Source organism: Oncorhynchus tshawytscha, linkage group LG28 (genome assembly GCF_018296145.1).
Source record: "Oncorhynchus tshawytscha isolate Ot180627B linkage group LG28, Otsh_v2.0, whole genome shotgun sequence".
In the NCBI taxonomy this organism is placed as follows: Eukaryota; Metazoa; Chordata; class Actinopteri; order Salmoniformes; family Salmonidae; genus Oncorhynchus; species Oncorhynchus tshawytscha.
In genome coordinates, this window is record NC_056456.1 from 42,091,928 (window position 1) to 42,116,690 (window position 24,763).

Below are 24,763 nucleotides of genomic sequence, written 5' to 3' on the forward strand. Positions count from 1 at the left end.
TAGAAAATGTTACACATTGTAGGATAATAGTGAAGACATCAAATAACACGTATGGTATCATGTAGTAACCAAAAAAACACATTCTAAATATATTTCATATTCAAAATTCTTCAAATAGCCACCCTTTGCCTTGACAGCTTTACATACCTTTGGCATTCTCTCAACCAGCTTCATCATTCTCTCAACCAGCTTCATCATTCTCTCAACCAGCTTCATCACTCTCTCAACCAGCTTCATCATTCTCTCAACCAGCTTCATCATTCTCTCAACCAGCTTCATCACTCTCTCAACCAGCTTCATCACTCTCTCAACCAGCTTCAGCATTCTCTCAACCAGCTTCAGCATTCTCTCAACCAGCTTCAGCATTCTCTCAACCAGCTTCATCATTCTCTCAACCAGCTTCATCATTCTCTCAACCAGCTTCACCGAGGCATTCTCTCAACCAGCTTCATCATTCTCTCAACCAGCTTCATCATTCTCTCAACCAGCTTCACCGATTCATTCATCATTCAACCAGCTTCATCATTCTCTCAACCAGCTTCATCATTCTCTCAACCAGCTTCATCATTCTCTCAACCAGCTTCACCGAGGCATTCTCTCAACCAGCTTCATCATTCTCTCAACCAGCTTCATCATTCTCTCAACCAGCTTCACCGAGGCATTCTCTCAACCAGCTTCATCATTCTCTCAACCAGCTTCATCATTCTCTCAACCAGCTTCAGCATTCTCTCAACCAGCTTCACCGAGGCATTCTCTCAACCAGCTTCAGCATTCTCTCAACCAGCTTCACCGAGGCATTCTCTCAACCAGCTTCATCATTCAACCAGCTTCATCATTCTCAACCAGCTTCATCATTCTCTCAACCAGCTTCATCATTCTCATTCTCAACCAGCTTCACCGAGGCATTCTCTCAACCAGCTTCACCGAGGCATTCTCTCAACCAGCTTCAGCATTCTCTCAACCAGCTTCACCGAGGCATTCTCTCAACCAGCTTCAGCATTCTCTCAACCAGCTTCACCTCTCAACCAGCTTCACCGAGGCATTCTCTCAACCAGCTTCACCGAGGCATTCTCTCAACCAGCTTCATCATTCTCTCAACCAGCTTCACCGAGGCATTCTCTCAACCAGCTTCACCGAGGCATTCTCTCAACCAGCTTCACCGAGGCATTCTCTCAACCAGCTTCACCGAGGCATTCTCTCAACCAGCTTCATCGAGGCGTTCTCTCAACCAGCTTCATCAAGGCGTTCTTTCAACCAGCTTCATCAAGGCAAAGGGTGGCTATTTTGAAGAATCTCAAATATAAAATATATTTTTATTTGTTGAATACTTTTTTGGTTACAACATGATTCCATATGTGTTATTTCATAGTTTTGATGTCTTCACTATTATTCTACAATGTAGAAAATAGTAAAAAGAAAGAAAAACCCTTGAATGAGTAGGTCTGTCCAAATGTTTGACTGGTACTGTATGTATACAAGTAACTCAAAAAAGACTAGTCACAGTTTGCTGCAGCAAATGAATCATAACCAGGAGGATTCTCAGCTGTTACCAAGCGAATGCTTAATTTTGGAAAAAGCAAACCACTTACAGGGCATTTCAAAAAGTATTCATACCCCTGGACTTTATCCACATTTTGTTCCGTTACAGCCTCATTCTACAAATGTATAAATAAAAACAGAAATATCACATTTACATAAGTATTCAGACCCTTTACTATAAGACTCGAAATTGAGCTCAGGTATATCCTGTTTCCATTGATCACCCTTGATGTTTCTACAACATGGAGTCCACCTGAGGTAAATTAGATTGATTGGATATGATTAGGAAAGGCTTCTATTCCAATATAATCCATCCACCTGTCAGGTGTGGCATATCAAGAAGCTGATTAAACAGCATTATCATTACACAGGTGCACCTTGTGCTGGGGGCAATAAAAGGCCCCTATGTCCAGTTGTCACACAACAATGCCACAGATGTCTCAAGTTGAGGGTGCGTGGCATGCCGACTGCAGGAATGTCCACCAGAGCTTATTTTTAAAGAATTTGGCAGAACATCCAACCAGCCTCACAACCGCAGACCCAAGGCGAGCAGTTTGCTGATGTCAACATTGTGAACAGAGTGCACCACGGTGGAGGTTGGCAGGCATAAGCTATGGACAACGAACACAATTGTTTTTTTTTTTTTAAATCGATGGCAATTTGAATGCACAGAAATACTGTGACGAGATCCTAAGGCCCATTTTCTTTAGGGTATCTGTGACCAACAAGATGCATATCTGTATTCCCAGTCATGTAAAATCCTAATTCATTGAATTCAACCGAATGATTTCATTATATGAACTATAACATCTGCCTGCTGCTGAAATGTCTCTAGGCTATGTAGGCCAGCCTGCTGCTGAAATGTCTCTTGGCCAGCCTGTTGCCGAAATGTCTCTCGAGGCTATGTAGGCCAGCTTGCTGCTGAAATGTCTCTCTAGTCTATGTAGGCCAGCCTGCTGCTGAAATGTCTCTTGGCCAGCCTGCAGCTGAAATGTCTCTTGAGGCTATGTAGGCCAGCCTGCTGCTGAAATGTCTCTTGGCCAGCCTGCAGCTGAAATGTCTCTTGGCCAGCCTGCTGCTGAAATGTCTCTTGGCCAGCCTGCTGCTGAAATGTCTCTTGGCCAGCCTGCTGCTGAAATGTCTCTTGGCCAGCCTGCAGCTGAAATGTCTCTTGGCCAGCCTGCTGCTGAAATGTCTCTTGGCCAGCCTGCAGCTGAAATGTCTCTAGCTGGCTGATGTAGATTGCATGTTTTATTTTTTCTCCCCAATGTCCTGGTATCCAATTGGTAGTTACAGTCTGTTCTCATCGCTGCAACTCCAATACGGACTCGGGAGAGGCGAAGGTCAAGAGCCGTGCGTCCTCCGAAACACAACCCCAACCAAGCTGCACTGCTTTTTGACACAACGCCTACTTGATCCGGAAGCCAGCCGCACCAATGTGTCGGAGGGAAAGACCGTACACCTGACCGTTGTCAGCGGTCAGCCCGCCACAGGAGTCGCTAGTGCACGATGGGACAAGGACATCCCTGCCGGCCCCTCCACTTCGACATTGTAGTATTGTGTGTAGGCAAATGATAAAAAAAATCTAAATTTAATCCATTTTCAATTCAGGCTATAACACAACAAAATGTGGAAAAAGTCAAGGTGAGTATTGATGCTCATGTAGGGTGTGGTGCCCGTCAGGCTGTTTACCTCTGCCCAGGTGAGTATTGATGCTCATGTAGGGTGTGGTACCTGTCAGGCTGTTTACCTCTGCCCAGGTGAGTATTGATGCTCATGTAGGGTGTGGTACCTGTCAGGCTGTTTACCTCTGCCCAGGTGAGTATTGATGCTCATGTAGGGTGTGGTGCCTGTCAGGCTGTTTACCTCTGCCCAGGTGAGTATTGATGCTCATGTAGGGTGGGTTGTCAGGCTGTTTACCTCTGCCCAGGTGAGTATTGATGCTCATGTAGGGTGTGGTGCCCGTCAGGTGTTTACCTTTGCCCAGGTGAGTATTGATGCTCATGTAGGGTGTGGTACCTGTCAGGCTGTTTACCTCTGCCCAGGTGAGTATTGATGCTCATGTAGGGTGTGGTGCCCGTCAGGTGTTTACCTATTGGTGAGTGATGCTCATGTAGGGTGTGGTACCTGTCAGGCTGTTTACCTCTGCCCAGGTGAGTATTGATGCTCATGTAGGGTGTGGTGCCCGTCAGGCTGTTTACCTCTGCCCAGGTGAGTATTGATGCTCATGCCCAGGTGAGTATTGATGCTCATGTAGGGTGTGGTACCTTGTCAGGCTGTTTACCTCTGCCCAGGTGAGTATTGATGCTCATGTAGGGTGTGGTACCTGTCAGGCTGTTTACCTTTGCCCAGGTGAGTATTGATGCTCATGTAGGGTGTGGTACCTGTCAGGCTGTTTACCTCTGCCCAGGTGAGTATTGATGCTCATGTAGGGTGTGGTGCCTGTCAGGCTGTTTACAGGTGAGTATTGATGCTCATGTAGGGTGTGGTGCCCGTCAGGTGAGTATTGATGCTCATGTAGGGTGTGGTACCTGTCAGGCTGTTTACCTCTGCCCAGGTGAGTATTGATGCTCATGTAGGGTGTGGTACCTGTCAGGCTGTTTACCTTTGCCCAGGTGAGTATTGACGCTCATGTAACGTGCGGTGCCCGTCAGGCTCTTGTGCTCCCTGTAAGGGATGTGTTTCTTGGTCTCAGGGTCGATGTACTCTTTGGCCAGGCCGAAGTCGATGATGTGGATTGTGTGCTGCCGCTTGCTGCCGGGCCGGCCAACCAGGAAGTTCTCTGGCTTCACGTCCCGGTAGATCAGACTCCTGGTGTGGACGAACTCCATCCGCGTGATCTGGGGGAGGGAGGCAGGAGAGGGATGAGAGGAAGGAGGAAGACGAGACAGACCGGGTGATAGAGATAAAGTGAGAGAGAGAAGCTTTTTTAAAGCGAAGAAGAATAATTATATCACGACGATTTGTTTTACTTTATAAAGGACTGAATGCTAAGTTAAGGATTCCTAGAACGGATAAATCTTGTGTGAAGTGAGAGGTGTCAAAGCCCTTGAGCCCAACAACAGCAGGAGAGACTCAAAGCCCCCTCCAGTAGTCCAGAGGTCATTACAACACAGTACCCTCTGGATGTAAAAAATGATGAGGCACGAAGAGTACAAAAAGAAAGTGCTTATGGGAAAATTAACTGACACTTTTTGCTGACTGTTATAAAAACAAGAACAGAAGCAACTTAATCTTCCATACAGACCATCCCCTGGCACAGTGCTATATTAACCAGACCATCCCCTGGCACAGTGCTATATTAACCAGACCATCCCCTGGCACAGTGCTATATTAACCAGACCATCCCCTGGCACAGTGCTATATTAACCAGACCATCCCCTGGCATGGCACAGTGCTATATTAACCAGACCATCCCCTGGCACGGCACAGTGCTATATTAACCAGACCATCCCCTGGCATGGCACAGTGCTATATTAACCAGACCATCCCCTGGCACGGCACAGTGCTATATTAACCAGACCATCCCCTGGCATGGCACAGTGCTATATTAACCAGACCATCCCCTGGCATGGCACAGTGCTATATTAACCAGACCATCCCCTGGCACGGCACAGTGCTATATTAACCAGACCATCCCCTGGCAACAGTGCTATATTAACCAGACCATCCCCTGGCATGGCACAGTGCTATATTAACCAGACCATCCCCTGGCACGGCACAGTGCTATATTAACCAGACCATCCCCTGGCACGGCACAGTGCTATATTAACCAGACCATCCCCTGGCACAGTGCTATATTAACCAGACCATCCCCTGGCACGGCACAGTGCTATATTAACCAGGCCATCCCCTGGCATGGCACAGTGCTATATTAACCAGACCATCCCCTGGCACGGCACAGTGCTATATTAACCAGACCATCCCCTGGCATGGCACAGTGCTATATTAACCAGACCATCCCCTGGCATGGCACAGTGCTATATTAACCAGACCATCCCCTGGCATGGCAGTGCTATATTAACCAGACCATCCCCTGGCACAGTGCTATATTAACCAGACCATCCCCTGGCATGGCACAGTGCTATATTAACCAGACCATCCCCTGGCACAGTGATATATTAACCAGACCATCCCCTGGCACAGTGCTATATTAACCAGACCATCCCCTGGCATGGCACAGTGCTATATTAACCAGGCCATCCCCTGGCACAGTGCTATATTAACCAGACCATCCCCTGACACAGTGCTATATTAACCAGACCATCCCCTGGCACGGCACAGTGCTATATTAACCAGACCATCCCCTGGCATGGCACAGTGCTATATTAACCAGACCATCCCCTGGCACAGTGCTATATTAACCAGACCATCCCCTGGCACAGTGCTATATTAGCCAGACCATCCCCTGGCACAGTGCTATATTAACCAGACCATCCCCTGGCACGGCACAGTGCTATATTAACCAGACCATCCCCTGGCACGGCACAGTGCTATATTAACCAGACCATCCCCTGGCACGGCACAGTGCTATATTAACCAGACCATCCCCTGGCATGGCACAGTGCTATATTAACCAGACCATCCCCTGGCATGGCACAGTGCTATATTAGCCAGACCATCCCCTGGCATGGCACAGTGCTATATTAGCCAGACCATCCCCTGGCACGGCACAGTGCTATATTAGCCAGACCATCCCCTGGCACACAGTGCTATATTAGCCAGACCATCCCCTGGCACAGTGCTATATTAACCAGACCATCCCCTGGCACGGCACAGTGCTATATTAACCAGACCATCCCCTGGCACGGCACAGTGCTATATTAACCAGACCATCCCCTGGCATGGCACAGTGCTATATTAACCAGACCATCCCCTGGCATGGCACAGTGCTATATTAACCAGACCATCCCCTGGCACAGTGCTATATTAACCAGACCATCCCCTGGCACGGCACAGTGCTATATTAACCAGACCATCCCCTGGCACGGCACAGTGCTATATTAACCAGACCATCACCTGGCATGGCACAGTGCTATATTAACCAGACCATCCCCTGGCATGGCACAGTGCTATATTAACCAGACCATCCCCTGACACAGTGCTATATTAACCAGACCATCCCCTGGCACGGCACAGTGCTATATTAACCAGACCATCCCCTGGCATGGCACAGTGCTATATTAACCAGACCATCCCCTGGCACAGTGCTATATTAACCAGACCATCCCCTGGCACAGTGCTATATTAACCAGACCATCCCCTGGCACAGTGCTGGATTTAGCCAGACCATCCCCAGGCATGGCACAGTGCTATATTAACCAGACCATCCCCTGGCACGACACAGTGCTATATTAACAGACCATCCCCTGGCACCACAGTGCTATATTAACCAGACCATCCCTGGCACGGCACAGTGCTATATTAGCCAGACCATCCCCTGGCACAGTGCTATATTAGCCAGACCATCCCCTGGCACGGCACAGTGCTATATTAACCAGACCATCCCCTGGCACGGCACAGTGCTATATTAACCAGACCATCCCCTGGCACAGCACAGTGCTATATTAACCAGACCATCCCCTGGCACGGCACAGTGCTATATTAACCAGACCATCCCCTGGCACGGCACAGTGCTATATTAACCAGACCATCCCCAGGCACGGCACAGTGCTATATTAGCCAGACCATCCCCTGGCACGGCACAGTGCTATATTAGCCAGACCATCCCTGGCATGGCACAGTGCTATATTAACCAGACCATCCCCTGGCACGGCACAGTGCTATATTAACCAGACCATCCCCTGGCACGGCACAGTGCTATATTAACCAGACCATCCCCTGACACAGTGCTATATTAACCAGACCATCCCCTGACACAGTGCTATATTAACCAGACCATCCCCTCTACTGGGGGGGTAGTGATGGGGGATAACTCAGGATACAGTCAGCTAATATAAATCTGGAACAGTAATGGTACAGGGCAACCCCAAACAGTTTCAGCTGGACTTTCACCTAATCAAAGAATTAGCCCAGCAGGAGAAGCTCTCTCTCTCTCTCTCGAGAAAGATACCCCCACCCCGAGCGGGTCAGACCAGACCTCATTATTATATAACCCCACAGACAAGCAACCCAAAGCGGGAAAGTCAACCTCCCAGCACAGAGTACTCCTCCCTCCTTGAAATGAAGGGTAAATTCACCCAGCTGGAGGTAAGGCAGGTGGAGCTGGAACACACTCCAGTCAGCACAAATAACAATCCAGCTCAACAACACCCCCTCAACCAGACCCGGACAACAACACCCCCTCAACCAGACCCGGACAACACCACCCCCTCAACCAGACCCGGAGAGCCGGAGGTGGAGAGAGACATGTCTGCAACTCTGGACTGTGGTGAGACAACATCAACAGGAGAAGGAGCAGAACAGGGTCAGCGCACTCCCTCTAGCACCAGGGTCAGCGCACTCCCTCTAGCACCAGGGTCAGCGCACTCCTGGCACCAGGGTCAGCTGTTCTAGCACCAGGGTCAGGCATGGCACCAGGGTCAGAACAACCCACTAGCACCAGGGTCAGCGCACCCCTCTAGCACCAGGGTCAGCGCACCCTTCTAGCACCAGGGTCAGCACCAGGGTCAGCGCACTCCCTCTAGGGTCACCAGGGGTCAGCGCACTCCCTCTAGCACCAGGGTCAGCGCACTCCCTCTAGCACCAGGGGTCAGCGCACTCCACCAGGGTCTAGCACCAGGGTCAGCGCACTCCCTCTAGCACCAGGGTCAGCGCGCACTCCCTCTAGCACCAGGGTCAGCGCACTCCCTCTAGCACCAGGGTCAGCGCACTCCCTCTAGCACCAGGGTCAGCGCACTCCCTCTAGCACCAGGGTCAGCGCACTCCCTCTAGCACCAGGGTCAGCGCACTCCCTCTAGCACCAGGGTCAGCGCACTCCCTCTAGCACCAGGGTCCGCACTCCCTCTAGCACCAGGGGGTCAGCGCACTCCCTCTAGCACCAGGGTCAGCGCACTCCCTCTAGCACCAGGGTCAGCGCACTCCCTCTAGCACCAGGGTCAGCGCACTCCCTAGCACCAGGGTCAGCGCACTCCCTCTAGCACCAGGGTCAGCGCACTCCCTCTAGCACCAGGGTCAGCGCACTCTCAAAGGTGTTCTAGCACCAGGGTTTTCAGCGCACTCCCTCTAGCCATCATTGCACCAGGGTCAGCGCACTCCCTCTAGCACCAGGGTCAGCGCAAGCACCAGGGTCAGCGCACTCTCAAATGTTGTTTTTTGCCAGCACCAGGGTCAGCGCACTCCCTCTAGTTGTTTTTTTTTGCATTGTACACACACACACTATACGATACATTTATTAAACATAAGAATGAGTGTGAGTTTGTCACAAAACCTTTGGATAGTGGGAAGTGACAAAGAGCTCTTATAGGACCAGACCACAAAATATAATAATCAATAATTTTGCTCTTTATTTAACCATCTTACATATAAAAGCTTACTTGTTCATCAAAATTGTGAATAACTCACCACGGGTTAATTAGAAGGGTGGGCTTGAAAGGACGCACATAACTCTGCAATGTAACTTCTTATGTCTGGGGGCAGTATTGAGTAGCTTGGATGAATAAGGTGCCCAGAGTAAACTGCCTGCTCCTCAGTCCCAGTTGCTAATATATGCATATTATTAGTATAGTTGGATAGAAAACACTCTGAAGTTTCTAAAACTGTTTGAATGATGTCTGTGAGTATAACAGAACTCATATGGCAGGCAAAAACCTGAGAAGAAAATCCATCCAGGAAGTGGGAAATCTGAGGTTGGTCGATTTTCAACTCAGCCCCTTATTGAAAATACAGTGGGATATTGGTCATTTTGCACTTCCTAAGGCTTCCACTAGATGTCGACCGTCTTTAGAAACTTGTTTCTGGCTTCTACTGTGAAGGGGGGCTGAATGAGAGGGGAATGAGTCAGAGGTCTGCCAGCAGCCACGAGCTGGTCACCTGCATTCACATGAGGTAGCTCCCGTTCCATTTGCTTTTCTGAAGACAAAGGAATTCTCCGGTTGGAACATTATTGAAGATTTATATTAAAAACATCCTAAAGATTGATTCTATACTTCGTTTGACATGTTTCTACGGACTGTAACGGAACTTTTTGACATTGTCTGCAACTAGTGAACGCGCTTCGTGAGTTTTGATTTGTTTACCAAACGTGCTAACAAAAGTAGCTATTTGGACATAAATGGACATTATCGAACAAATCAAAGATTTATTGTGGAACTGGGATTCCTGGGAGTGCATTCTGATGAAGATCAAAGGTAAGTTAATATTTATAATGTTATTTCTGACTTCTGTTGACTGCACAATATGGCGGATATCTTTTTGGCTTGTTGGGTCTCTGAGCGCCGTACTCAGATTATTGCATGGTTTGCTTTTTCCGTAAAGCTTTTTGGAAATCCGACTCAGCGGTTACATTAAGGAGAAGATTATTTATATTTCCATGTATTTTCATCAACATTTATAATGAGTATTTCTGTAAACTGTCTGCAAAATCAACGCACCAATGTATACTGAGATTTTTTTATATAAATATGAACTTTAATGAACAAAACATACATGTATTTTGTATCATGAAGTCCTATGAGTGTCCTATGAGTGTCATCTGATGAAGATCAAAGGTTAGTGATTAATTCTCTCTCTATTTCTGATTTTTGTGACTCCACTCTTTGGCTGGAAAATGGCTGTGTTTTTCTGTGACTTGGCTCTGACCTAACAATCGTTTGTGGTGCTTTCGCTGTGAAGCCTATTTGAAATCGGACTGTGTGGTGGGTTGACCAACAAGATTACCTTTAAAATGGTATAAGATCCTAGTATGTTTGAGGAATTTTAATTATGAGATTTCTGTTGTTTTGAATTTGGCGCCCTGCACTTTCACTGGCTGTTGTCATATCGATCCCGTTAATGGGATCTCAGCCCTAAGAAGAGAGAGAGCGAGAGAGCGAGCGAGACAGAGGAAGTGAGAGAGAGGAAGTGAGAGGGAGAGGAAGTGAGAGAGTGTTCCTACCAGCTGAATGGCGATCATGAGGACGGTCTTGAGGGAGAAGGTTCTGTCACACAAATCAAACAGGTCTTCCAGACTGGGTCCCAGCAGCTCCAGAACCATGGCATTATACTTCCCACAGGGCCCGAAGTAGAATACCTGGGGGACGCCCTCTGGAGATGGAGATAGACACAGACGGTGAGTAAAACTGAACTGATTTAAAGAAAACAAGATGGTAGGGTTTGGCTAGATAGGTTGTTAAGAAAAAATATTTTGGGGGCAAAATAACAACAATTTCTTCAGCAGGTGAAGAACCAGCTAAAATAAAAAATAAAAAATAATAAAACTCATCTTTTTCAGGACCCTGTCTTTCAAAGATAATTCGTAAAAATCCAAATAACTTCACAGATCTTCATTGTAAAGGGGTTAAACACTAGTTCCCATGCTTGGTCAATGTACCATAAACAATTAATGAACTGTCGTTAAGAAACAGCTTACAGACGGTATGCAATTAAGGTCACAGTTATGAAAACGTAGGACACTAAAGAGGCCTTTCTACTGACTCTGAAAAACACCAAAAGAAAGATGCCCAGGGTCGCTGCTCATCTGCGTAAACATGCCTTAGGCATGCTGCTAGGAGGCATGAGGATGGCCATGGCCAGGGCAATAAACTGCAATGATCGTACTGTGAGACGCCTAAGACAGCGCTACAGGGAGACAGGACCGACAGCTGATTGTCCTCACAGTGGCAGACCACGTGTAACAACACCTGCACAGGATCGGTACATCCGAACATCACACCTGCGGGACAGGTACAGGATGGCAACAACAACTGCCCGAGTTCCACCAGGAACGCACAATCCCTCCATCAGTGCTCAGACTGTCTGCAATAGGCTGAGAGAGGCTGGACTGAGGGCTTGTAGGCCTGTTGTAAGGCAGGTCCTCACCAGACATCAACGACAACGTTGCCTATGGACACAAACCCACCGTCGCTGGACCAGATAGGACTGTCAAAAGGTGCTCTTCACTGACGAGTCGTGGTTTTGTCTCACCAGGGGTGATTGTCGGATTCGCGTTTATAGTCGAAGGAATGAGCGTTACACCGAGGCCTGTACACTGGAGCGGGATCGATTTGGAGGTGGAGGGTCTGTCATGGTCTGGGGCAGTGTGTCACAGCATCATCAGACTGAGCTTGTTGTCATTGCAGGCAATCTCAACGCTGTGCATTACAGGGAAGACATCCTCCTCCCTCATGTGGTACCCTTCCTGCAGGCTCATCCTGACATGACCCTCAGCATGACAATGCCACCAGCCATACTGCTCGTTCTGTGCGTGATTTCCTGCAAGACAATAATGTCAGTGTTCTGCCATGGCCAGCGAAGAGCCAGGATCTCAATCCCATTGAGCATGTCCGGGACCTGTTGGATCGGAGGGTGAGGGATAGGGCCATTCCCCCCAGAAATGTCCGGGAACTAGCAGGTGCCTTGGTGGAAGAGTGGGGTAACATCTCACAGCAAGAACTGGCAAATCTGGTGCAGTCCATGAGGGGGAGATGCACTGCAGTACTTAATGCAGCTGGTGGCCACACCAGATACTGACTGTTACTTTTGACCCCCCTTTGTTCAGGGACACATTACTCCATTTCTGTTAGTCACATGTCTGTGGAACTTGTTCAGTGTATGTCTCAGTGGTTGAATCTTATGTTCATAAAAATACTCACACATGTTAAGTTTGCTGAAAATAAACGCAGTTGACAGTGAGAGGATGTTTCGTTTTTTGCTGGGTTAGGAGTGCTAGGCGTACATTCTTACACCAGGTGAAAAGACCTTGATCTGGGACAACATCGGTAACAAGGCAAAGGGACACACACATAAATACATATTTCAAACACAGTTTAGTCACCAGAATGGGTAAGAACTGGACCAACAGTTTCAGTGGAAAGAATGAGGATCTACAACTGTAGCAGTGAAACTAAAATAACCTGGAGCTATACATCAGAAAGATCACCTTCAGACTGCAGCTCTAACAGTCAGTCAGACCACCTTCAGACTGCAGCTCTAACAGTCAGACCACCTTCAGACTGCAGCTCTAACAGTCAGTCAGTCTACCTTTAGACTGCGGCTCTGACAGTCAGTCAGACCACCTTTAGACTGCGGCTCTGACAGTCAGACCACCTTTAGACTGCGGCTCTGACAGTCAGACCACCTTTAAACTGCGGCTCTGACAGTCAGACCACCTTTAGACTGCAGCTCTGACAGTCAGACCACCTTTAGACTGCAGCTCTGACAGTCAGACCACCTTTAGACTGCAGCTCTGACTGCGGCCACCTGACAGTCAGAGACCACCTTTAGACTGCAGCTCTGACAGTCAGACCACCTTTTAGACTGCAGCTCTCAGTGAGTCAGTCAGACCACCTTTTAGACTGCAGCTCTCAGTGACAGACTGCAGCAGTCAGTCAGTCACCTTTAGACTGCAGCTCTGACAGTCTGAGACCACCTTAAGACTGCAGCTCTGACAGTCAGAGACCACCTTTAGACTGCAGCTCTGACAGTCAGACCACCTTTAGACTGCAGCTCTAACAGTCAGTCACCTCCAGCTCTTTCAGACTGCAGCTCTAACAGTCAGTCAGACCACCTTTAGACTGCAGCTCTAACAGTCAGTCAGTCCACCTTTAGACTGCAGCTCTGACAGTCAGTCAGTCCACCTTTAGACTGCAGCTCTAACAGTCAGTCGGACCACCTTTAGACTGCAGCTCTGACAGTCAGTCAGACCACCTTTAGACTGCAGCTCTGACAGTCAGTCAGACCACCTTTAGACTGCAGCTCTAACAGTCAGTCAGTCCACCTTTAGACTGCAGCTCTAACAGTCAGTCAGACCACCTTTAGACTGCAGCTCTGACAGTCAGACCACCTTTAGACTCAGCTCAGACTGCAGCTCTCAGACCACCTTTAGACTGCAGCTCTGACAGTCAGTCAGTCCACCTTTAGACTGCAGCTCTGACAGTCAGTCAGACCACCTTTAGACTGCAGCTCTGACAGTCAGTCAGACCACCTTTAGACTGCAGCTCTAACAGTCAGTCAGACACCTATTCCTTTTACAATACAGGACTAAAGGGCTGGTGTTCCTGGGCTGATCCAGCCAGCCTGGTTCATTATGATGATAGAAATACAGTCTATATGATGTCCCTGCTGGTGATTCTCTGATCCATCTCTACACAGACGACACCATTCTGTATACATCTGGCCCTTCTTTGGACACTGTGTTAACTAACCTCCAGACGAACTTCAATGCCATACAACACTCCTTCCTGCTTTTATATGCTAGTAAAACTAAGTGCTTGCTTTTCAACCGATCGCTGCCTGCAACCGCCCGGCCGACTAGCATCACTACTCTGGACGGTTCTGACTTAGAATATGTGGACAATTACAAATACCTAGGTGTCTGGTTAGACTGTAAACTCTCCTTCCAGACTCACATGAAGCATCTCCAATCCACAATTAAATCTAGAATCGGCTTCCTATTTCGCAACAAAGCATCCTTCACTCATGCTGCCAAACATACCCTTGTAAAACTGACCATCCTACCAATCCTCGCCGATGTCATTTACAAAATAGCCTCCAACACTCTACTCAGCAAATTGGATGCAGTCTATGACAGTGCCATCTGTTTTGTCACCATAGTCCCATATACTACCCTCCACTGTGACCTGTACGCTCTCGTTGGCTGGTCCTCGCTTCATACTCTTCGCCAAACTCACTAGCTCCAGGTCATCTACAAGTCTTTGCTAGGTAAGCCCGCCTTAACTCAATGGTCACCATAGCAACACCCACCTGTAGCACGCGCTTCAGCGGGTATATTTCACTGGTCACCCCCAAAGCTAACACCTCCTTTGGCCGCCTTTCCTTCAAGTTCTTTGCTTCCAACGACTGGAACGAACTGCAAAAATCTCTGAAGCTGGAGACTCATATTTCCCTCACTAACTTTAAGCATCAGCTGTCAGAGAAGCTCACAGTTCACTGTACCTGTACATAGCCCATCTGTAAATAGCACACCCAACTACCTCATCCCAATATTGTTATTTACCCTCTTGCTCTTTTGCACCCAAGTATCTCTACTTGCACATCTATCAATCCAGTATTAATTGCTAAATTATAATTATTTTGCCACCATGGCCTATTTATTGCCTTTACCTCCCTTCTCTCACCTCATTTGCACACACTGTATATAGACTTTTCTATTGTGTTATTGACTTTACATTTGTTTATCCCATGTGTAACTCTGTTATTTTTGTTGCACTTCTTTGCTTTATCTTGGTCTGGGTCGCAGTTGTAAATGAGAACTTGTCTCAACTGGCCGACCTGGTTAAATAAAGATGAAAAAAAAATACATTTAAAAAAAACTGTCATGTCACAGATGACAACCAGAGGAAAACAACAAGACCATCTATTGATGTGTCCCAAATCTCACCCAATAAGGCTCTGGTCTAAAGTAGTGCACTATATAGGGAATAGGGCTCTGGTCTATAGTAGTGCACTATTTAGGCCTACCTGGTTAATAGGGCTCTGGTTAAATAAAGTATGTTCTCAACTATATAAAGGGGCCGAATAGGGCTCTGGTCTGGTTAAATAGTAGTGCACTGGTTAAATAAAGATAGGGAATAGATGGCTCTGGTCTATAGTAGTGGCCTACCTGGTTAAATAAAGATGTAGGGAATAGGGATGTTCTCTGGTCTAAATAAAGATAGTACCACTGGTTATAAAGATGTTCTCAGGGAATAGGGCTCCTGGTTATAGTAAAGTGTTCTAACTGGCCTACCTGGTTAATAAAGATGTTCTGGTCTGGTTAAGTAGTGAAACAAAAATACATTTCAAAAAAACTATAAGGAATAGGGCTCTGGTCTAAAGTAGTGCACTACATAAGGAATAGGGCTCTGGTCTAAAGTAGTGCACTACATAAGGAATAGGGCTCTGGTCTAAAGTAGTGCACTACATAAGGAATAGGGCTCTGGTCTAAAGTAGTGCACTACATAAGGAATAGGGCTCTGGTCTATAGTAGTACCACTATATAGGGAATAGGGCTCTAGTCTACTATAGTGGTACTACTAAAGGGAATAGTGCTCTGGTCTGTAGTAGTACCACTATATATGGAATAGGGCTCTGGTCTGTAGTAGTACCACTATATATGGAATAGGGCTCTGGTCTAAAGTAGTGCACTATATCGGGAATAGGGCCCTGGTCTATAGTAGTACCACTATATAGGGAATATGGCTCTGGTCTATAGTAGTGCACTATATAGGGAATAGTGTGTCATTTCAGAAGCATCCTAGGATTCAATACCATATTCTTACAACCTTCTATTGTCATAATTCACTGACCTGAACTCCCCAGCTGTTTATAGAACCTGTACTCAAGGTGGAGCTGTGGGGCCCGGGACTTGATGGGCTCCTGGAAATGAGAAAAAGGGGGTTTAGAGGATAAGTTTAACCACACGGGATGTTCTGAACAGCTAGCAGAGAGTCGACAGGGAGCATCTTTAGGTCTACAAACAGCTAGCAGAGAGCATCTTTAGGTCTACGTACAGCTAGCAGAGAGCATCTTTAGGTCTACGTACAACTAGCAGAGAGCATCTTTAGGTCTACGTACAACTAGCAGAGAGCATCTTTAGGTCTACGTACAGCTAGCAGAGAGCATCTTTAGGTCTACGTACAGCTAGCAGGAGCATCTTTAGGTCTATGTACAAGCATTTCGCTACAGCTTAACATCTGCAGGGTATGTGACAAATAAAATTTGATTTGATTTGAGCATCTTTAAGTCTACGTAGCAGCATCTTTAGCTAGGCTAGCAGGGAGCATCTTTAAGTCTACGTACAGCTAGCAGGGAGCATCTTTAGGTCTACGTTGTGACGGCCCTGAATTATTCTGAACCGTCTCAGTGCAGCTCCTTCCAATAGGGCGCTTTCCCTTTAATTCCCAATTAAATAGCCAGCATCAGCTGCGCAAAAGTGGGGTTGTGATGGAGACGTGAATGAGGATGTGTTCAACCCTCAGTTCCGAAGCTTCTCTATTCCGTTTGTTTTGTTGCCGTTAAACGTGTGTTTTGTAGCCTAAGAGAGTTTACCCAGGATCGGATCCACTCTTTGCGTCCGTGGACTACACCTCTCCGTTCTTCGTGGCCTTTCTCCGCTGGAGATCTATTGGCGGATTGGATTGTCTGACTGACCGACTGACTACCACCTTTTTGTATACGGTATTTCATTTGTTTTGATGTGATGTATACTGTGATTAAAATAATAAAATAAAATAATTGTATGTTTAATACTGGGTTTACGCTACACGGAATGAACGGACAAACATTGCGTGACAAAAGTCACTTGAGTTCACTGAACTCCTTTACCGGGCTGGACTCTTTTTAGGCCCGAGGTACAGGACATTTCTGGAGGAACCAGAACTCATTGTGATATTATTATATATGGGTGTGTGTGTGTGTGTGTGTGTGTGTGTGTGTAATCATTGTTGTTGCTAATACAACCCACGCAAAAGAATATAGTTGTTTTTGAAGTTCTTTCCAATGTTTTAAGGGTTTATGAAAAGTTTATTTCCATCCTGACTTTTACATAAGTCCTTTGTATTGGTGTAGACTTGACGGACCAGATGGGACTCATTCCCACCCAAACTAAAAGGAGAAACCAATGTTTTCTCTGGTAGGCACAACCTACCTGGCACCCCTATAAATAATAACCTCAAGTCAAAACCGTTACAACGTACAGCTAGCAGAGAGTCGACAGGGAGCATCTTTAGGTCTACGTACAGCTAGCAGAGTCGACAGGGAGCATCTTTAGGTCTACGTACAGCTAGCAGAGAGTCGACAGGGAGCATCTTTAGGTCTACGTACAGCTAGCAGAGAGTCGACAGGGAGCATCTTTAGGTCTACGTACATGTAGTAGTATCAGGGGTTGGGCGATTTTACGATGGCATCATCTATCGTCGATGGTGAATCACGATGTCACAAAAGATGGTTTAGCATACCGTAAAACGTCAATTAAACACTGAGTCTCATATAGCAGAATGTCCCTTTAAATAGGCGGGCAACGACACACATTTCAGCAAACAAACACCTGTTTTAACCAAATGCTGGGGCCTAAATGAATAGCTTACGAGGTTTAATGTTTGATTTGTTACATTACTCAGTAATGGCTTGAAAAAAATATGGCAATCATCCATTTTTGTTGCCAGCAAGAAAATTCTAGCCATCTAGCTGGACCTCTAAGCTGGAGCTATCTGAGCCGACCTCTCTCTCTGTGTATGTGTGCATCATGCATGTCTATGGTGTACTATGTATGCGACCTGAGCCACTTTGGTTCTGAAATCACCATCACACACGAAAGAATCAAGATTAACTTTACACTTTTTTTGCAGGTTGTTTGAGCTCATAATGTATCAATGTTTATAGTTTACAAAATAGCTATGACATATTCATTGTTATATATATATATATATATAATATAAATGATTTATTTGAATGTTTTTCTGGTTTTTGTGAAAATGTTGCCTGCTGATGCTAACGCTAAATGCTACGCTAGCTGCGTAAGCTATCAATAATCTTACACAAATGCTTGTTTTGCTATGGTTGAGAAGCATATTTTGAAAATCTGAGATGACAGTGTTGTTAACAAAAGGCTAAGCTTGAGAGCTAGCATATTAATTTCATTTCATTTGCGATTTTCATGAATAGTTAACGTTGTGTTATGCTAATGAGCTGCGGGGATAATTACACTCCTGGATGCAGGTTTTTTTCGTAGCTAAACGTGATGAACAAAACAGAGCGATTTGTCCTAAACAAATCATCTTTTTGGAAAAACTGAACATTTGCTATCTAACTGAGAGTCTCCTCATTGAAAACATCCGAAGTTCTTCAAAGGTAAATTATTTTATTTGAATGCTTTTCTTGTTTTTGTGAAAATGTTGCATGCTGAATGCTACGCTAAATGCTACGCTAGCTATCAATAATCTTACACAAATGCTTGTTTTGCTATGGTTGAGAAGCATATTTTGAAAATCTGAGATGACAGTGTTGTTAACAAAAGGCTAAGCTTGAGAGCTAGCATATTTATTTCATTTCATTTGCGATTTTCATGAATAGTTGACGTTGCGTTATGGTAATGAGCTTGAGGCTGTATTCACGATCCCGGATCCGGGATGGCTAGAATCAAGAGGTTATGAGCTGCTTTTCTCCTCCTGCCGTGACCATGCAGTACGCCTCGTGAAAGTGCAATGATCAACCCAGTACATCTAAAACAAAACAAATCACAATATACACTGATTGTTTAAAGCAAAACTATTAAAAAAACTATTGCCAACGGTAAACCTGAACAAGTTACTAAATAAATAAAGCCCAAAGAAAATGAGAACGAAAATAACCTAAATTAGTGCAAATGTCAAGTTAGACAGAATCTTTTATATCCTACAAGTCCCTCAATCTCCACTCTTGACCTCTTAGACAGTTCCAGTGTTGTCACTCTTCCCCTCTAATCTGGGACTGATTTAGACCTGGGACACCAGGTGGGTGATTCCCCTCTAATCAGGGACTGATTTAAACCTGGGACAACAGATCAACACCCCTCCTGTCTCTACCAGCTCCTGTCTCGTACAACAGATCAACACCCCTCCTGCCTCTCCCAGGTCCTGTCTCGTACAACAGATCAACCTGTCTCTCCCAGGTCCTGTCTCGTACAACAGATCAACCTGTCTCTCCCAGGTCCTGTCTCGTACAACAGATCAACCTGTCTCTCCCAGGTCCTGTCTCGTACAACAGATCAACCCGTACAGTGCGCCCTTGAGCAAGGCACTGAACCCTAATTTGCTCCAGGGGTTCCATACTATAGCTGACCCTGTGAAACAACACACTTCACTGCACTTATCTGTAGTGTGAGAAAACATTTTTTATATAACCCCTTGACCTGCCCTGGCCCCTTGACCCTCCCTGGCCCCTTGACCCTCCCTGGGTCCGACCCCTCCCTGGCCCCGACCCCTTGATCCGCCCTGGACCCTTGACCCGCCCCTCCCTGGCCCCTTGACCCTCCCTGGCCCCTTGACCCGCCCTGGCCCCTTGACCCGCCCTGGGTCCGCCCCTCCCTGGCCCCGACCCCTTGACCCTCCCTGGGTCCGACCCTCCCTGGCCCCGACCCCTTGACCCTCCCTGGCCCCGACCCCTTGACCCGCCCTGGGTCCGACCCTCCCTGGCCCCAATCCGCCCTGCCCCCACTCTCTCATTCACAAACCCATGTTAAGTAATGGGTATTAAGGCACTGGAAGCTGTAATGCATGCATGTTCTTTTTCATAATGAATTATATAACTATAATCCGTTTGAGGTAAATCCAACCCTCAGATCACAACTCATGAGAGAGAGAACAGATAGAGAGCTAGAGATGAGTCAGAACTATTCCTAAAAACAGTCCCTCAAAATCGTTTTCTTCCGATTAATAATTTCTTTATTTCATTATTAATTTATTAACAAAATCAATTTCAATCACGGTGCACCTCATTCTCAATATAGGCTAGGTGCAGTAGGTCAGATTGTCATCACCTGCCCTGGACCAATAGCTGACAGGCCCTGTCAATACTTCATGTAAACTAAGAATATTTATCATTGTTTGTTTCCAGATAGATGGAGTGACTTACGAGGTAGAGTTTAACTAGAAAATGTCATGTAGCTTGACGACATGAACAATGAAAGACGACACGACTCTACGAGGATCTAGCACAGACGACCCCGTCTGACCTGGCCCACCCCGTCTGACAAGGCCCACAGGGCCACAGACGACCCCGTCTGACCTGGCCCACGGGGCCACAGTCAGAATAATGGTGCATTATTTAAGGAGCAGGGTGATATTTGAGGCAGACAAGCTCCGGGGCCATACTGAAGGAAGCTCCGGGGCCATACTGAAGGAAGCTCCGGGGCCATACTGAAGGAAGCTCCGGGGCCATACTGAAGGAAGCTCCGGGGCCATACTGAAGGAAGTGTTGTATAATAACAAGCAGGGATTATTAGAGCTAGATGACATAATGGCAGATTAGATGATTAATCTAATGACATCGGTCAGTCAGTACATGCTGCTGGAATATGAACCAGAGCATTACTCATCTGGGAAGCATTACCAGTGAAACAAAAAGTTGAATCACAGTCTAAGGTAGGACCTGTGTACCACTTTTAGAATTTAACTGGTAAGATTTAATGGAGGGGAAAAATATGTTCTGACGTGCAATCGCAAAGGTTCCAACCTCACTATTCACTAAGTAATAAAACCGTGTGTGTGTGTGTGTATATATACACACGTATTTTCCTACCTCATCAGGACCAGAATGTCCCGACAAGACGCCAGAATGTCCCGACAAGACGCCAGAATGTCCCGACAAGACGCCAGAATGTCCCGACAAGACACCAGAATGTCCCGACAAGACAGGAAAACAATAAACATTTTGAAAGTCAGGATCTTTTTCAATGTTATTTCAGGCTTCAGTTTAGGGTTCCGGAAAACAGGATTTTGAATAGGAACACGTGTGTGTTAGTCGGTAATGGCTTTTGGCAGTTAAAATTAATAAACCGATCAATAAATTTGGCACCAGCCAGGAGAAGGCGGGGGAAAAAAATCATTGCAAAATGCATTTTAGCCTATTCATTGATTGTTTAACATCAGTCTATGGATACATTTGCATAATTTAGTGTCACAGCTCTTTCCTGTCAGACAGCAGTTTTATAAACCCAATCATTGTACAACAATTCTAATGTTAACAATTGCTTTATGGGCCACGATTATAAACAACTATTTACAGCTAACTGATAATTGAAGCACCTTCCCCATTCAAATCTGGTTCAGGTTATTAATCAACCTACCAGGGTGTTTATAAACACTACAGGAACAAGATCATCCACATGTATTGATCACATTTTTCCTAATACTGTAGAACTTTGTTCTGAAGCTGTATCCGTACACATTGGATGCAATGATCACAATATAGTGGCTATATACAGGAAAGACAAAGTTCCAAACGCTGGGCCTAAAATAGTGTATAAGAGATCATACAAAAGATTTAGCTGTGACTCTTCTGTGGATGTTAAAAATATTTGTTGGGCCTCCCAGGTGGTGCAGTGGTCTAGGGCACCGCCAGCTGTGCCACCAGAGAGTCTGGGTTGCTGTCACAGCCGGCCGCGACCGGGAGGCTCTCGACCTTCGTCTCTCGACCTTCGTCTCTCCCGAGCCCGTGCGGGAGTTGTAGCGATGAGACAAGACATTAACTACTAACAATTGGACACCATGAAATTGGGGAGAAAAAGGGGGTAAAATTCAACACAAAAAAGGGCTTTCCTCACCATCTTAAATAAGCATGCCCCATTCAAAAAAATGGAGAACCAGGAACAGATATAGCCCTTGTTTCACTCCAGACCTGACTGCTCTTGACCAGCACAAAAACATCCTGTGGCGTACTGTATTAGCATCGAATATCCCCCATGATATGCCACTTTTCAGGGAATTTAGGAAAGCAAAGGCTAGCTTTCTCTTTCTCAAACAGAAATTTGCATCCTGTAGCAAACTCCAAAAAGTTCTGGGATACTGTAAAGTCCATGGAGAATAAGAGCACCTGCCATTGCACTGAGGCTAGGAAACACTGTCACCACCGATAAATCTACGATAATCGAGAATTTCAATTAGCATTTTTTCTACAGCTGGCCATGCTTTCCACCTGGCTACCCCGATCAACAGCTCTGCACCCCCCACAGCAACTTGCCCAAGACTCCCCACTTCTCCTTCACCCAAATCCAGATAGCTGATGTTCTGAAAGAGCTGCAAAATATGAACCACTACAAATCAGCTGGGCTAGACAATCTGGACCCTATCTTTCTACATTTATCTGCTGCAATTTTTGCAACCCCTATTACCAGTCTGTTCCAACCTCTCGTATTGTATGAGATCCCTAAAGATTGTAAAGCTGCCGCAGTCATCCCCCTCTTCAAAGGGGGAGACACTCTAGACCCAAACTGTTAAAGACCTATATCTATCCTACCCTGCCTTTCCCACGCACCCATTCGCCCGTCACTATTCTGGACGGTTCTGACTTAGAATATGTGGACAATTACAAATACCTAGGTGTCTGGTTAGACTGTAAACTCTCCTTCCAGACTCACATTAAGCATCTCCAATCCAAAGTTAAATCTAGAATTGGCTTCCTATTTCGCAACAAAGCCTCCTTCACTCATGCTGCCAAATATACCCTCGTAAAACTGACTATCCTACCAATTCTTGACTTTGGCGATGTCATTTACAAAATAGCCTCCAACACTCTACTCAGCAAATTGGATGTAGTCTATCACAGTGCCATCCGTTTGTCACCAAAGCCCCATATACTACCCACCACTGCGACCTGTATGCTCTCATTGGCTGGCACTTGCTACATATTTGACGCCAAACCCACTGGCTCCAGGTCATCTATAAGTCTATGCTAGGTAAAGCCCCGCCTTATCTCAGCTCACTGGTCACCATAGCAGCACCCACACGTAGCACGCGCTCCAGCAGGTTTTTCTCTCTGGTCACTGATCTTCCCAATTTCGTTTGCAATTAGCATTAGTTAGCATATTTCTAACAAATTCACTATTACTTGTTTAATTTTATTACCCAAATGGCTTTATTTATTTTATTTTGGTGCCCACTTCTGTACGAAACTGTAATAGCTTAAATCCCAGAGTGAGAGAAGGACCGTATGAACATACCACCACAAGGGATTTTACTGTTTGTTACTCGTCTTGTTGGCTGAGGAAAAGTACACGTGGATATTTATTCTAACATGGGCAAAGTGTGAGGTAAGGACACACGTCATTGCCAACTGAACTTGCATGTTCTGTTCATATCAATTACCATAATCTAAAAAGGTGATTTCTGTCATTCTGAGCACCATGGGTAGACACCCTAAATCAGGTTACGCAGTCATGCATATGGGTCCAGGAAATTTCTGAAATGTCCAGGAAATTAAAATGCTGCCGGTCAAATGTCCGACGTCACATGGGCCTAATAGAAACCCTGGCGTGTGTGTATCTGTTAGTCTCACCAGTTTGATGGCCACATATTCATTAGTGTACAGGTTCTTCCCAAGGCGAAGCTCTCCAAAGTTCCCACAGCCGATCTTCTTCCCAACCCGGAAGTTAGGGCCCACCATGAGCACCCCAGAGTTGCTCCCCGAGCTGCGACTGCTATGCCCCGACCGGCTCCCTCCAGACTTTGACATCCTCTTCCCTTCCTCTGCCTCCCCCTTTCCTCCTCCTCTCTTGTCAAAGTCCATAAGTTTGTGGTACCCTGGCCTCTCCACGATCACTCCACTGCCATGCAGTCCTCAGAGCCGCCAAAACATCCACCAGACCGGCAGGGGGGCGTGGAGGGGAACAGAGCACCTCACACTGAGCAGGGGGAAGTCCTGAAAGTGTGTCTGCATATCATTTACATTTAGCCTATGGACCTCAACGGTTGAGCTGATAACTACTAATTAAGCCAGCAATAGTGAGAGTAAAGATCTGGTGAACTGATCCGGATCGGGCAGCCGTCTTCACGGCCTCTCCGCTCCTGGTGGTCTGGATTTGGGAATCTCACCCTCTCTTCTCCAATCACCAGCAACAAAGCTGTATCTCAACCCAGGACTGGACTCACAGGCTCACACAAACAAAGTAGACTATCCTAGCTAAAAGGTAGGAAGAAAGGCTCTCCTCGCTAAAGGTAGGAAGATGCTCCTGGCTGTGTGGTTGATGTGGGCGTCGTCCTCCAGCGCCCACTCCTGGTGAGGTTGTGAATGCGCAGTCATTCCCAGCGGTCTGATAGACCTGGTGGAGAGGTGGTCTGGGAACTCTGATTGGACCGAGACAGACAGGCTAACAAAGCAGCTCTACCTCTCACTGAAGAACACCTGGGGAAAGAGACAACGAGACAGAACGTTAACCAACCATTTCAAATCTGGGGATACTGAATTCATCTACAGGTTGGCATGCACACATAAAAGGCTAAGAATGCTATAACTCTAGGCTAACAATGCTATAATTCTTCAACCATGTGACAACATAGTTCTAGTAAATAAATGCATTATTGGTTTAGTTTTCTTGGTGAATTAACTTTCAGAAGAAGGGTATTTGTTTGTTATCCTAAGTACCGTGTTATCC

General features: G+C 46.4%; 1 protein-coding gene across 4 annotated transcripts in view; it reads right to left on the minus strand.

The window, feature by feature from the left end:
• LOC112227289 (casein kinase I-like) overlaps window positions 1-24,763 on the minus strand; it is a 40,371-nt gene that overhangs the window by 11,608 nt on the left and 4,000 nt on the right. For all 4 annotated transcript variants that reach the window (XM_042307937.1, XM_042307935.1, XM_042307936.1 and 1 more), the window contains exons 2-5: window positions 23,668-24,513; window positions 15,945-16,014; window positions 10,595-10,743; window positions 4,145-4,379 (exon numbers count right to left, since the gene is read on the minus strand). In XM_042307937.1, coding sequence (XP_042163871.1) covers window positions 4,145-4,379; window positions 10,595-10,743; window positions 15,945-16,014; window positions 23,668-23,898 — 685 coding nt within the window. In that variant the 5' untranslated portion in view covers window positions 23,899-24,513. The remainder of the gene's footprint in view (window positions 1-4,144; window positions 4,380-10,594; window positions 10,744-15,944; window positions 16,015-23,667; window positions 24,514-24,763) is intronic.